The sequence below is a fragment of the Thamnophis sirtalis genome, unplaced genomic scaffold, assembly GCF_051295495.1.
Source record: "Thamnophis sirtalis isolate CommonGarterSnake01/CBP01778 unplaced genomic scaffold, rThaSir2_p1.2 scaffold_7, whole genome shotgun sequence".
Classification (NCBI taxonomy): Eukaryota; Metazoa; Chordata; class Lepidosauria; order Squamata; family Natricidae; genus Thamnophis; species Thamnophis sirtalis.
Window position 1 is genome coordinate 90,719,044 of NW_028261387.1, and position 14,372 is coordinate 90,733,415.

General features: G+C 42.3%; 1 protein-coding gene across 1 annotated transcript in view; it reads right to left on the bottom strand.

The window, feature by feature from the left end:
• Positions 1-14,372, bottom strand: part of CHRNA4 (cholinergic receptor nicotinic alpha 4 subunit) — a 74,963-nt gene that overhangs the window by 34,636 nt on the left and 25,955 nt on the right. The window contains exons 3-4 of the mRNA XM_087720596.1: positions 4,876-4,920; positions 2,535-2,644 (exon numbers count right to left, since the gene is read on the bottom strand). Of these exons, the coding sequence (XP_087576722.1) occupies positions 2,535-2,644; positions 4,876-4,920 (155 nt within the window). The remainder of the gene's footprint in view (positions 1-2,534; positions 2,645-4,875; positions 4,921-14,372) is intronic.

Consider the following 14,372-nt stretch of genomic DNA (forward strand, 5'->3'; position numbering starts at 1 on the left):
AGACAACACCATTTTCTCATTTACACCCAGAAGCAAAATATAGTTCCTAATTGAGTCCAATGGTTTTCTTGGTCCCTCTTAAGTCATCTTCTGTTACTGGTTGAAGAAGTCTGCCAGTCCATGGTCTCTAGCAAATTTTCCTTCTAGCGTTCCTGTTATATCTATCTATCTATCTATCTATCTATCTATCTATCTATCTATCTATCTATCTATCTATCTATCTATCTATCTATCTATCTATCTATCATCTATCTATCATCTATCTATCTATCTATCTATCTATCTATCATCTATCTATCTATCTATCTATCTATCTATCTATCTATCTATCTATCTATCTATCTATCATATCTATCTATCTATCATATCTATCTATCTATCTATCTATCTATCTATCTATCTATCTATCATATCTCTCTATCTATCTCTCTATCATATCTATCTATCTATCTATCTATCTATCTATCTATCTATCTATCTATCTATCTCTATCATATCTATCTATCATATCTATCCATCCATCCATCCATCCATCCATCTTCTATCTACCTACCTACCTACCTACCTACCTACCTACCTACCTACCTACCTACCTATCATCCATCCATCCATCTATCTATCTATCTATCTATCTATCTATCTATCTATCTATCTATCTATCTATCTACTGTATCTATCTATCTATCATATCTATCATATCTATCTATCTATCTATCTATCTATCTATCTATCTATCTATCTATCTATTTTTCCTCTATCTATCTATCCTTCTCTTCATCTATCTATCTATCTATCTATCTATCTATCTATCTATCTATCTATCTCTTCATCTATCTATCTATCTATCTATCTATCTATCTATCTATCTATCTCTTCATCTATCTATATCTATCTCTTCCTCTATCTATCTATCTATCTATCTATCTATCTATCTATCTATCTCTTCATCTATCTATCTATCTATCTATCTATCTATCTATCTATCTATCTATCTATCATCTATCTATCTATCATCTATCTATCATATCTATCTCTCTATATCTATCTATCTATCATATATATCTCTCTATCTCTCTAGCATATCTATCATATCTATCTATCTATCTATCTATCTATCTATCTATCTATCTATCTATCTATCTATCTATCTATCTATCTATCTATCTATCTACCTATCATATCTATCCATCCATCCAGCCATCCAGCCATCCATCTTCTATCTATCTATCTATCTATCTATCTATCTATCTATCTATCTATCTATCTATCTATCATCTATCAACTATCATGTCTGTCTTTCTGTCTGTCTGTCTGTCTATCTGTCTAGCCAACTATCTAGCTAGCTATCCACTCTATTTCCCCCAAAATAAGACCTCCCCAGATAATAAGCCCAATTGGACTTTTGAGCACATGCGCTATAATAAGACCTCTCCAAAAATATTGCAACACAGCAGCAGCCATGAGGTGACCTCCTGCACCTCAAAAATAATAAGACCTCCCCGAAAATATGGCCATGTGCTTATTTCGGGTGTTTTATTTTCGGGGAACATAGTATCTATCTATCTATCTATCTATCTATCTATCTATCTATCTATCTATCTATCTATCTATCTATCAATCAATTATCTATCAACTATCATCTATCTATTTATCATCATCATCTCTCTCTCTCTCTTCAATCTATCTATCTCTGACTATATTGTAATTTTTTTAAATAAATAATTCAAGTCAATGAACATATCCAATACACCTCCCCCCTTCTATTTTCCACATAACAACACTGTGAGGTAGATTGGGTTGAGAGAGAGTTACTGGCCCAAAGTCATCCAACTGGTTTCATGCCTAAAGCAGAACTAGAACTCACAGTCTCCTGGTAACTAACCCAAAATCACCCAGCTGGCTTTAGCTTTCTATTTGCACTTACTAGATTTTCTACATGATTTGCTTTAGTTTGGCAAGATTTCTGCCTATAAAGGAAACTGCTTAGAGAATATCTGTGTATCCTTCTTGGTCACTGGAGCCCCGGTACTTGAGAGACCGCCTGCTGCCAATCACCTCCGCTAGACCGATTAGATCCCACAGATTGGGCCTCCTCCGAATTCCATCCGCCGGCCAGTGTCGACTGGCGACTAACCGGAGGAGAGCCTTCTCTGTGGCTGCTCCGACCCTCTGGAACGAACTCCCCGTAGAGATTCGAACCCTCACCACCCTCCAGGCCTTCCACAAAGCGTTAAAACTTGGCTGTTCCGACAGGCCTGGGGCTAAAGAGCTGTTGCCCCCGTCTCGAATGGTATGACTGTTGTGTGTTTTTAAATTATGTATTGTTATGTATCGTTTATTTTTTATTTTTTGTCTGTACCCCCCCCCTTCCCTGATTTGATTTGTTAGCCGCCCTGAGTCCCCTTCGGGGGAAAAGGGTGGCATATAAATATAATAAATGAAATGAAATGACTATTACAAAACTGCCCTGTTTTTTCAGGAAGACAAGATAAACCCACCACCTTAAAGGAAAGATGCTCAGAATGTGCTCTTACTTGTTGTAAAGAACTATGTCCGGTCTCCAAATAAGCTCCGATGGGATTCGTATCGAAGTTACGTTCTCGTATTCATCAGGATCCCAACGTAACTTATAATCATGCCACTCCTAAAAGGCAGGAAATACCAGATAAATAATTAGCCCCAAAAAGAGAAAGCAATATGAATCACCAAATTCTGAAGTCAGAACTGAAGAAGCTTCTTGGATGAGAAGCGAAACCTCTTCAAAAGAAAAACAAGAAAGTCCAGTTGCCTCTTGAGAAAAAGCATCTTCAGGACAACTAGGATCTGGAGGATTGAGAATCTCCATTAGACGTCAAATTTTAAACACATTTTATGTCAGGCATACAGGAGCAAGAAAAATGATTGCCTCAGTGTTTGTCATACTTGGCAACTTTAAGACAGGCGGACTTCAACTCCCAGAATTCCCCAGCCAGCATGAGAAACACAGATCTATATTTTACAGGTAGTCCTCGACTTATGACCACAGTTGAGCCCCAAATTTCTGCTGCTAAGTGAGTTTTGCACAAATTCACGACCTTCCTTGCCACCCTTGTTAGATAAATCGCTGCAGTTGTTAAGTTACTAACACGGTTGTTATGTGAATCTGGCTTCTCCATTGACTTCGCTTGTCGGAAGGTCGCAAAAAGGGATCATGTGACCCCAGATGTTGCAACCATCATAAATATGAACCAGTTGTCAAGCATTCAAATTTTGATCCCTTGACCAGCAAAACTTGAAAGTGTGAAAAACAATCATAAGTTACTTTTTTCAATCCCATTGTAACTTCAGTCTCTAAACGAATGGTTATAAGTTGAGGACTAGTGTATTGCCCTGAACTGTGTTGCTGGTAGGGGTATTCTGGGAATTGAAGTCCAAACATATTAAAATGGCTAATAACCAAGTTTCCCAAACTGAAGCCGACTTAATTCTTTAACATGCTCTTTGTTAAAGTGTGAGAGATTGTGGTAGTATTAGACACTTAAGGAATTGGCATTAAGCTAAGAATAGATTAAATATTGACTATGACTGTAAATTTTAATTGTTATTGCACAAAACATTTGTACCCTGATGACACACTTTTTAATGGAAGATAGATTGTTTGCATTAAAAAAAATTTTTTAAAAAAAAAACATGCCTTTCCCCTGGGAATTCCCCCACAAAATAACTTTGCCTCTCTATTAATATTCCATTGCAAATAATTATTTGAAAACATATTTCGATCCCTGCAGAAACAAAAGGAGCAAATTTGGAATTTCTCTAGATTGTGTTTTTTTTCCTGGATAGAGTCAATATTGTATTGTTTCCCCTGTTGGGGGAATATGGATATGCTTAGAATATGGATAATTCTTTAAAGCAGGGATATGGTGCCCTTAGTCTTGAAGTTAAATTTAATGTTTTCTGCAAAATATTGGACTGGGCTTCTGATAAAAGAAATCTACAGTGTTCTTTTCTTACTATGTTGCTTGGGAGGAGGAAGAGGAGGAGGAGGAGAAGGAGACATGGGGAAGAAGGAGACTAGGGAAAGAAGATGGAGATGACGAGGAAGAGGAGGAGGAGGAGGAGGAGGAGGAGGAGGAAAAGGGGGAGTAGGGGAGGGGGAGCTGCTGGCTTGAAAAGCAGCTGCCAGCTTGTAAAGTAGTGCTTTAAAAGCCTTTAAAAATGCTTTAAAAACAGCCTTTTGGGATGGTTTTCACAGCCATGTGACCCAGGGCCAGTAGATGTGTAGGGGAGGGGCACGTACAGCAAGGACAAAGGCAAAATGGCTAGCTAAATTGGCGATGCCCACCCAGTCACATGACCACTTAGCCACGCCCACCCAGTCGCATGACCGTCTAGCCACGCCCACCCAGCCAATCTGCCCCCCCCCAAACAGGCTGAGGGACCGTGAATCGGCCCCCTGTTTAAAAAGTTTGAGGACCTCTGGAGAAAGAGAAAGAAAGAGAAAGAGGAGGAGAAAAAGAAGCAGCTGTGTTCACTTCAATTCTCAGAATCCCCCACTGGCTATGGTGGTTGTGGAATTCTGGGAGTTGTAGTTCACACACCTGGAAATTGTCATGGCTGGGAAACACCGGATTTATTTGGAAATGTAAAAACTTTATGGGACAGCTTTCAAAAACAACAGCCAGATTGTATGAGCCAAGTCCTTTAACACCCATTTACCTAAAGGAAAAAAAAACCTTCCCAACGTTTCATGAAAAAGCATGATATTTCTACAGGAAAATTCTTCACCATCCCTCCCTCCACCCACATTTCTGCTTCCTTTTTTTCTGAGCTAAGTACAAGTTCGATCTCTGGAACATGGGGGGAGGGGGGATAAAGAAAACTTGGTTGACTCACTTGTTTCACCCAAACATTCGTGGTCATCATTTGGTTCTTTTCATCCTGAAAAATGAGAAAAAAACAGAACAGAGATGTAAAAAAAAACCCACCAATATTCCCCAAAGCTGTATAAGCTTTTGTTGATGCTGTAATCTCATCAATATCTTCACATATGTAAATATGGGGTCTTTGGTGGTCACTGAGCATGGTGATTTTCTTGCAGACATTTCATTACCCAACTAGATAACATCATCAGTGCTGGAAGGGAGTGGGGCTGAGTTAACATTAGAGCAAAAGCCAAGCTGTGAATAACAACCCAATCAAGGAACTATCAAGAACATTCCCACCAACACTGCCAGGGCAAACCACTTGTATATAAACGGTGAGCAAACCCCACTCCCTTCTATATTGATAATGTTGCCTAGTTGGGTAATGAAATGTCTGCAAGAAAACCACCAAGTTCAGAGAGCATCAAGTATCCCACAGTTCAATCCCAAGGTACAAATATTCTTTTCTATCGGTACTAATAAATGTATTTAAAAAATCAGCCAAAAATGCAGATGTTAGGGGTTAGCTCTCCAATTTTCTTAGGGGTTAGCTCTCCGATTTTTTTTTAATATGGGCTAACAATGCAGAAATGTAATCTGTGAGCTATTAATATTCAGAGAGCATTCTGGCTCTCAATAAGAAATTATACTCTGGGCGAGCTAATTCCATTGTTTTAGTAAATTGCTTTGAATGTACAGCTCAGGCTGGGCATATTAAAAAAAACCAACTTGATAAGCCACGGATAATGGCCTTGATGCTTCTGAAGTTGAGCTGATCTGACGGGCCCTTTGAAAGCAAATGAGGAGCTATCCCATCTTACAAGCGCCTATTGCAGGTAGTCCTCAGATTACGGCCACAATTGAGCCCAACATTTTGGTTGTTCATCTGACAACTTGCTCTACATGATTTCTAGAACCATTTCTCTTCTTCGACACTCCGGAAGCAAGAACTGTCATAGATTCTGGTGCATCTTTCGTCTTAAGATGCTCTCATCATAGAAGCATCGATCGACGCATTTCTTCATAATGTAAGGACGTCTATCTTGGGGAAATGTACCGAAGCATACATCTGCATTAATTATTCAGAGCAAGTCAACTCTTAACAACTGCAGCATGGTCTGGAGTTGCTTGCATTGACTTCATTTCCCACACAGGAGGAAATGAGAGATGACCATTTCCCACCATCTCTGATTTAATTGTAAACGATGATCTCTTTATCTCTCTATGGTGGTCTTCCATGGCCCCAAATGATATCCATTTGTTGCAGCAGATTGAGGTTTGTAATCTACTTACGAAAGACCAGGACTCGATATCACGAAGGTGAGAGAAACAGGTTTATTTGATGCATCGAGTTCAGCGTGTTCACACACCAAAATCTGAACTGCCTGGGCTCTGCCCAGGATGCTACTTTTATGCCGTGTTCCACACTGTGCATTCTCAAGGCGTTTCCATACACGAGACAAGCATGACATTTCGAAAAGGAGAAGTTTCTATAATGTCTTAAGCTGTCAGCAGTTTTTACCTCTGTTCTATCTCTCACCCACGCCTGGCTTCCTGTGCCCCTCCTTTACAGGGTCTTGCCACACTGTTCAGCCCTATTTTTAATACTTATGAGGAAGTTGGAGAGAAAGTTCACTCCAGCTAAAAGTCAACTTTGGAACTCCAGGGCACTAGAATGAAAAGCCAAGCTAATATGAATTTATAAGGTCCATTCTATTAAGACCACCTAACCTGGCCAGCCACTGGTGGGTTTACCTGTGCACCCCCTCCTGCATCACATTCGCAAGCTCCTTACTCTTGCTCCCCCCCCCGAGAATGCGGTGGTTCGATCTCATCTCATTCCTTCCTTCCTTTCTCAGCACGTACGAGCTTCCTTGAAACTTTTCAGGGTTATGCAGAAAGCAACTGCAAATCTCCTGCTCTCTTTAACCTAACAAAACTATTTGCAAAGTGTCTCTTAGGAGGAACGCCTTCCCTGCAAAAGAGAAGGTCCTTTCGCCGCTGCTGAATGACTGCAGAGAGAAGGAATGAAGATCCACCACTTTGATTCTGCTAGTGGGCAGAATATAAAACATAGGATGAGAGAGTTGGAAGGGACCTTGGAGGTCTTCTAGTCCAACCCGTTACTCAAGCAGGAGACCCTATACCAGTGATGGCGAAACTTTTCGGCACTGATTATCCAAACTAGAACATGTGTGCATGTGCATAGGCTGGAGTGCCAGAAACCCAAAGACCAGCTGGCTGGCGCAAACATGCCTGTTTTGGGGGCATTTTTGGCATTTTGGGGGCAGTTTGGAGGCATATTCAGGCTGTTTTTGGAGCCGTTTTCAGGCCACTTCCTGGCAGTTTTTGGCCCAGAAAATAGCCACAAAATGCCCCCCCAAAACAGCCTGGAAATGGCCCCACAAATGGCCTGAAAAGCTCCCCCCAAACAGCCTGAAAAAATGGCCTGGTTTTTGACTGTTTTGGGGGCGTTTTAGGGGTCATTTTCAGGTGCTCCGGTGCCCGCAGAGACCAGTTGGCCGGTGTGCCAGAAACCAGAAAAGCAGCTGGCAATGGCGTACATGGTCCCCTCTTCCTCTTCCTCCTCTTCTTTTTCTTCCTCCTCTTCTTCCTCCTCCTCCTCCTCCTCCTCCTCCTCCTCCAACTAACCCATTTAGTACATTTCTATAGGGGTTCACGGGAGGGGATCTCATTCATATATTCAGAGGAAACCAGAGTATAATCTGTCTCTTTTCACAACCTCCAGGGTAAGGGATTTCTGAGTGATAAGTGAGAAAAAAATCCTGCTCCAAAATGCCAAACGCTTTTGTTACATTTCAACTAATGAGACACCACAAACATTAGGATCAGACAGCCTTAAGTGAAGGAGGGAACATATGTTGAGCCAGAGGCTTTAGATGGCAAAGCCTTCTAATAAATCCAGCGTCCTATTGGGGGGCCAGTCAGTAGCAATGAAAGGAATCCTACCAGCTTTCTAAACAATGACCTTCTGTTCTAATGCAGGGAATTGCATGGCTGAACAATACAGCTGTATTCGCCAGCATCTTTCCTTTCTCCATTTATCTTAAGAGTGGTCATTATTTTACGCTAGGGTTACTTAGTCTTGGCCAGTCTGAAGATGTGTGGACCAACTCCCAAAATTCCCTGGCCAGCATGGGGAATTCTGGGAGTTGAAGCCCAAACATATCCCAAGCAGAACATGCAGATTCAGTCACAAGTTTGTTACATATATTATCAACATTGTGAATTCTCAAGTTTTCTCTTTCTGCTACGTATTCAAAATGGACAGTGATTAACGTGTGTGTGTGTGTGTGTGTGTGTGTGTGTGTGTGTGTGTGTGTGTGTATGTCAGTCTTTGGTTATTCGGGTTTTCTCCCATGTAAAATTGGAGGTGTCTTCGCGACGTTTCGACGAAGTCTCATTCGTCATCTTCAGGCTTGTTTGCTCGGCTTCGTGCTTCCAGGAGCAATGTGAGATCGCAGCTGTTTCTTCCTTTTAACTGCCAGTTTTGTTTTTGTAGATTTTCACGGGTATAGGAATGCAGGTCTTGGCGTATTCAGGTCTTTTCCCGTGTAAGATTGACAGTATCTTGACAACATTTCGACAAGGTCACAATCGTCATCTTCAGGCTGGTGCCTTTGGCTTCGTGCTTGTGCGAGCAAAGCATGATCAGAGCTGCCGTTTTTTTATAAATATAGGTGTGTGTGTGTAGAATGTTGGCTTTGTTGCTTTAAACGGATTGGTTGGCTGTGTTGTCACATCTTGATTGGTTGATGGAATTGATGTTCACCACAGGACACCATCACCAATCACCTTCACCAAACATCAAGGGAAATCTGTTTCTCTTCTATCGTCATCATCTTCATTTAACGACCCCCATAATACCTTGCAAGCCTGGGCAACTGAATGGAGCTTGTAGAGCGTTTTACTGGCCAGATGCCCTTCCCTGTTGCCAATGAGGAGTTTTGTTCAGCAGATATATTCTCAATGTGCCCAGAGAGAGAAACATCTGCGTCTACCTTTGAACTCAAAGCCCCCCGATTGTGAGGTGAGAACTCCACTTCTAGCCATCGCACCACTCCTATATGTTCCTACTCCTATCTTTGCATCCTATTTTTTTATCCGACAAACTTGAGAGAAACTTCTGAGTGCCTTGTTCCCAAGTATACTTGAAGTCTTCCACAGTTAAAATATTTTGTTCCCATTATTAATAGATCTTTTATCCTTTAATTATATTCCTTATTCTTTCTGGTTCCCTCTAGGGTCCAACCTTCAAAATCCTCTCTTATCATGTTTTTTCTCTAATCAACAACATTTTCCCACAGGAAGATTTCTTATAATTAATTTTAAATTCTTCATTATTCTTTACAAAATTGAAAACAAATCATAGGAATTAATTTCTTATTTCAAAGTCTTATTTCAACTCTATCTGGCCCCTTAATCCACTTATAACTTTCCAGAATCAATGTCCTAATCACTTTTTGCTGTTTGTTCTAAAATAAGAGTCTTTTCAGTCTTTGAAACTTGCATAAAACTTTTTTCATCAGCAATTGAAGGAGTCTCACCGGATGTGATTCTTGATATCCAAAAACCCCACTAACAAACAATCTCCAGAAGTGATTAATAAAGGAACTAGATAATCCTCAACATATGAGCATAATTGGGCCCAAAATTTCTGTTGCTAAGCAAGGCAATTTATAAGAGAGTTTTGGTCCATTATGCAACCTCTTTCGCCAGAGTTGTTAAGGAAATCAACACAGTTGTTAAGTAAATCATGTCATTAAGCGAATCTGGCTTTCCCCATTGACTTTGCTTGTCAGAAGCTGGCTGGGATTGTTAAAAATGGTCTGGGTGTCAGGGTTCCAAATAACATCCAGAAGTAAATCAGACTCCAAGGCAAAAGATTCCTCAAAGTTCCAATTTATTAAGAGGGCCATGTTGGCATATCTGGGAAAATCTGAATCTGAAAGCTTCCTGGTTTTCCCCACCCAGTTGAAAGTTCAAGATCTTGCCCCATACCCACAAGTCCATTACATGGTCCAATTTTCCACTGCCATGCTGGCAGTGCCACCCATCCAGTTCCCTATCAGGTGCAGAGGTGCAGAGACAAAGGATGACCTTGGCTTTCTAGAAAGAATTTTGCTTTGGCTACATAGCATCTAGCTCTGTACAATCACCCCTCCCATTTTTCCACAATAGAAAATACATACTAGAATAATAGGAGCCGAGGTGGCGCAGTGGTTAGGGTGCAGTACTGCAGGCCACTTCAGCTGACTGTTATCTGCAGTTCAGCGGTTCTAATCTCACCGGCTCAAGGTTGACTCAGCCTTCCATCCTTCCGAGGTGGGTGAAATGAGGACCCAGACTGTGGGGGTGATATGCTGACTCTGTAAACCGCTTAGAGAGGGCTGAAAGCCCTATGAAGCGGTATATAAGTCTAACTGCTATATAAGTCTAACTGCTATAATAGAAAGTGTGACAGGCCAAAGATCCAAAAGAAAGATGGCTGCAGGCCTTTCACTAGATGAATGATTATAAGTGAAGGACTACCAGTATTCAAACCCACGTCCATATGAAGTTTCCAAATTCTGGCTTGGGCAAGATGGTGATCCCTCAACTGCTAGTGCAGGAAACCCTCTGGAGATCAATGCCTGTGGAGATTCTCAGCCAATCAGGTCATGGTTGTCCCAAAGGTGCTTTTTCAAGAGGCAACTGGACTTTCTGGTTCAGTTCATGTAGAACTGAAGAAGCTTCTTGCATGAGAAGTGACACATCTTCAAGGAAAAACAAGCAACTCCTGTTGCCTATTGTAAAAGCACCTTTGGAACCTCGGAGAGATCTCTATTATCCTGACAGGTACCAACTATATGGAGCATGTATGGGCAATCCTGGGGCCTCTTCCTTATCCAGAGAGAATTCTGACAAGCTGATCCATTTACTGGCTCCACTCTCCACAGAGCCATCTTCAGTTTGCCATTGCTTCCCCAGATGTTATTCAGCTGTTTGTTTGTTTATTGTATTTTTATCCTGCCTTTATTATTTTGCAAGTAATTCAAGATACCTAATAATCTTTTCTCTTGCTGTTTTCACCAAAACAAGAACCCTGTGAAGTGGGTTGGGCTGTGAAAGAGAACGATTGCCTCGAAGTCACTCAGCTGGATTTCATGCCTAAGGCAGGTCTAGAACTCACCATTTCACAGTCAGGGGTGGGATTTGGAGGTTCTACAAACTGGCCTCCCGAAGCCAAGAGAATCCCATAGCAGCCCACTCCTATATGTATGGTGTTAAGGAAATCTGCAGCACTTGCAGACAAACTGAAAGGCATCTTTCTCCTTCTGTCCTGGCCACTTTTTACAGAGGCACAATTGAGAGCATTTTAACAAACTGCATCCCTGTTTGGTTTGGTGGCAGCAGTGCCTCAGATAGAAAGTCCATACAGAGAGTGGTGAGGACAGTGGAGAAGATTATAGGAAGCTCGCTTCATGTTATTCAGGATGCTGCTTATAAGCACCATGTGCTAGTCAGAGCCTGAAGCATTGTTAGAGACCCCACACACCCCTCTGTTTCTGTTGCTCCCCTCTGGGAGGAGATTTCAAAGTATTTCTAGCAGGACTTCCAGATTCTGTAACAGCTTTGTTTCCTAGGCCGAATGTTTGATAAACTCACAAGATCATTTTTTTTCACCATGTACATGTATATATCTGAACTAGACTGTGTTGTTTCCATGTCATACAATATATCTGAGTATATACATATATTTGCATTTATTTACTTATTTTGTCATGTTTATGTAGTGTATATTGGAGGTGACGACCCTTTGAAAATGCAATGAAATTTCATTTTAATGTATGCTGATTAGTGTACCTTCAAAATGACAATAAAGTTATTATTCTATTCCATTCCAGTCCAGTCCAGTCCAGTCCAGTCCAGTCTAATAAAACCTTATTTTAAATTCCAGAATTGAGAGATTCTGGAATTCCAGAATTGAGAGATTCCAGATATCCTGGATATCACAGATCATAGAAAATGACCTTAGAGGTCTTCTAGTCCAACCCTCTACCCAAACTGTTCTGGACAAATAGAGATTCAGTTAAAGTCCAGATGAAGCATCCAGGACTTCAGCAAACCGGCTGTTCCATTGCGTCTTAGTTCTCATACTGTAGTCAAGATATTCCTCCTAATTTTACATTATCTGTCTCTGTGAATTTTCCACTCATTGGTTCTTGTCTTTTATCCTCAGGGACGGCAGAAAATAAATCCATACCTTCTGCCCTATGACATTGCTTCGTAATGTTAGCATGTCTTCTTGTCTTTAAGCTAAACATATCCAGTTCCTTTAACCCAGGATTTAGTCTCCAAGCCCATTGCCCTTTGTGGGAAGCCCCCTCCCTCCTAGGAGATGGAGAAACATGCCCTTAAAGACAGAAAGCAGACTCACTCTCTCTTAACAGCCTCCAGCAGATATTTTGTGCCCATTAAGAAAGATTAAAAATAAAGGTTCCCCTCGCACATGCGTGCTAGTCGTTCCTGACTCTAGGGGGCAGTGCTCATCTCCATTTCAAAGCTGAAGAGCCAGCGCCGTCTGAAGACGTCTCCATGGTCATGTGGCTGGCATGACTCAACGCCGAAGGAGCACGGAATGCTGTTACCTTCCCAACAAAGGTGGTTCCTATTTTTCTACTTGCATTTTTACATGCTTTCGAACTACTAGGTTAGCAGAAGCTGGGACAAGTAACGAGAGCTCACTCTGTTATGTGGCGCTAGAGACTCGAGCTGCTAAACTGCCAACCTTTCTGATTGACAAGCTCGGCGTCTTAGCCACTGAGCCATCGCTTATTCACAAAGCAAAAGAGCTTCATCTCCAGGAATGGGATTCAAATGTATGTTCTCCTCCACCCAATGTCAGAGTGTCTTCAGGGTTGCCCCAGCGAGGCTGGCTGAAGCTGTGGGGAACCCTGAAGATGCTCCAAGATGGCTCCAGGGGTGGCATCCAAACGCAAAGGACAGGACGTGACCTTTTAGGACATAATAGGATTAATCTACTACCATTTAGCAGAAGACACAGAACTCACTACACGCGCAACCTCCTAAGTGCATTTCAGACATAACCCATACACACACACACAGCAGTATTATGTATAAGAATCCTGGCACTCATCGAGCTAATTGGGTCAGCTGACCCAGAACCACAAAAAGAACTGGTGGTTCTGTTCACCAATATACAGAGCAGGAGTGGGATTCAGGCGGTTCAGACCGGTTCGGATGAACAAGGTGCTAATTTTACATCTGGTTCGCTGAATCAGTAGTTGAAAGGACAGGCTGGCCCTGCCCACCTTGCTCCGCCCCTCCCAGGAGTCTCCACATGGCCCGTTTTGGATGCGAGGTAAGTGCAGGGCCTGCACAGAGGCTCTGGGAGGGTGAAAAATGGGCCTCCCGGAAGTTCTGGAAGTCCAGAAATGGGCCAGTTTGCAGCGTCCGGAGGGCCTCTGGAGCCTGGGGGAGGCCGTTTTTGTCCTCTTAGAGGATAGAGGAAAGCCTCCAGAGCCTGAGGAGGAACATGGAGGAGGGCAAAGTTCCCCCCCCCCATGTTCTGAAGGCTGAGAATGCTATACCCACCATGGTCACACCCACCCAGCAACCAGGCAGAGAACTGGTTGCTAATTTTTTTCAATCCCACTTGTGATACAGAATCTTTCCTTCCAATCAGCCTCCATGTTATTTCCAGAGTCTTTCTCCCAGTTTGGAAGTGAATCAGGTGGATTTTCCTTCCAGCACCTTCTTTGCACTCTTTTGGGGGTTCACTCAGCCTCGGTTTTTGTATTGTGGTAACATACAGTATCATAAATGAGCTCTAACAGTGCAATATAGAGTGGTGTTTTTTTTAACCTTGATACTCTGCTTCTACTGATGCAACCCAAAACTGCACTGTTTTTTTCCCCCAGGAGCTATAGCCTGCTGTGGCCCAGCAGGAGCCGTTGGAGCTGCCACCAGACTCCGACAGCAAGGGGCCCTATGAGTCGGCTCTGGATGATGTGGAGGACCCTGGACAGGGTTCCGACTCCGAGCAGGGTGCAGAGAGACTGGTTGGCCACCAGGTGGTGCCTGAGCCTTGGACCAGTGGGGAGGAGACAAGGGAGAGTGATCCAGAAGCCAGCAGTGAGTTGTTCCTGGATGCACGCCATCAAAGAGCTACTAGGCATCGGGAACAATTACGCAATTACAGGCTGGTGGTCATTAGGCTCCTCTCCAGACTATAAAAAAGACTGCTTGTGCACACGCCCCTCTTGCAGAAGTCAACACATTGACTAAAGAGAACTGTTGTAACTAACTTGGCAGGCTGAATTGCTGCCAAGGTTTGTTTGAGTTGCTGCCAAGGTTTGTTTGAGTTGCTGCCAAGGTCCTTATCTGTTTGTTTGCTTGGCTTTCAGCCACCGACATTTTGGTCTTGCTATTAAAGTACATTCT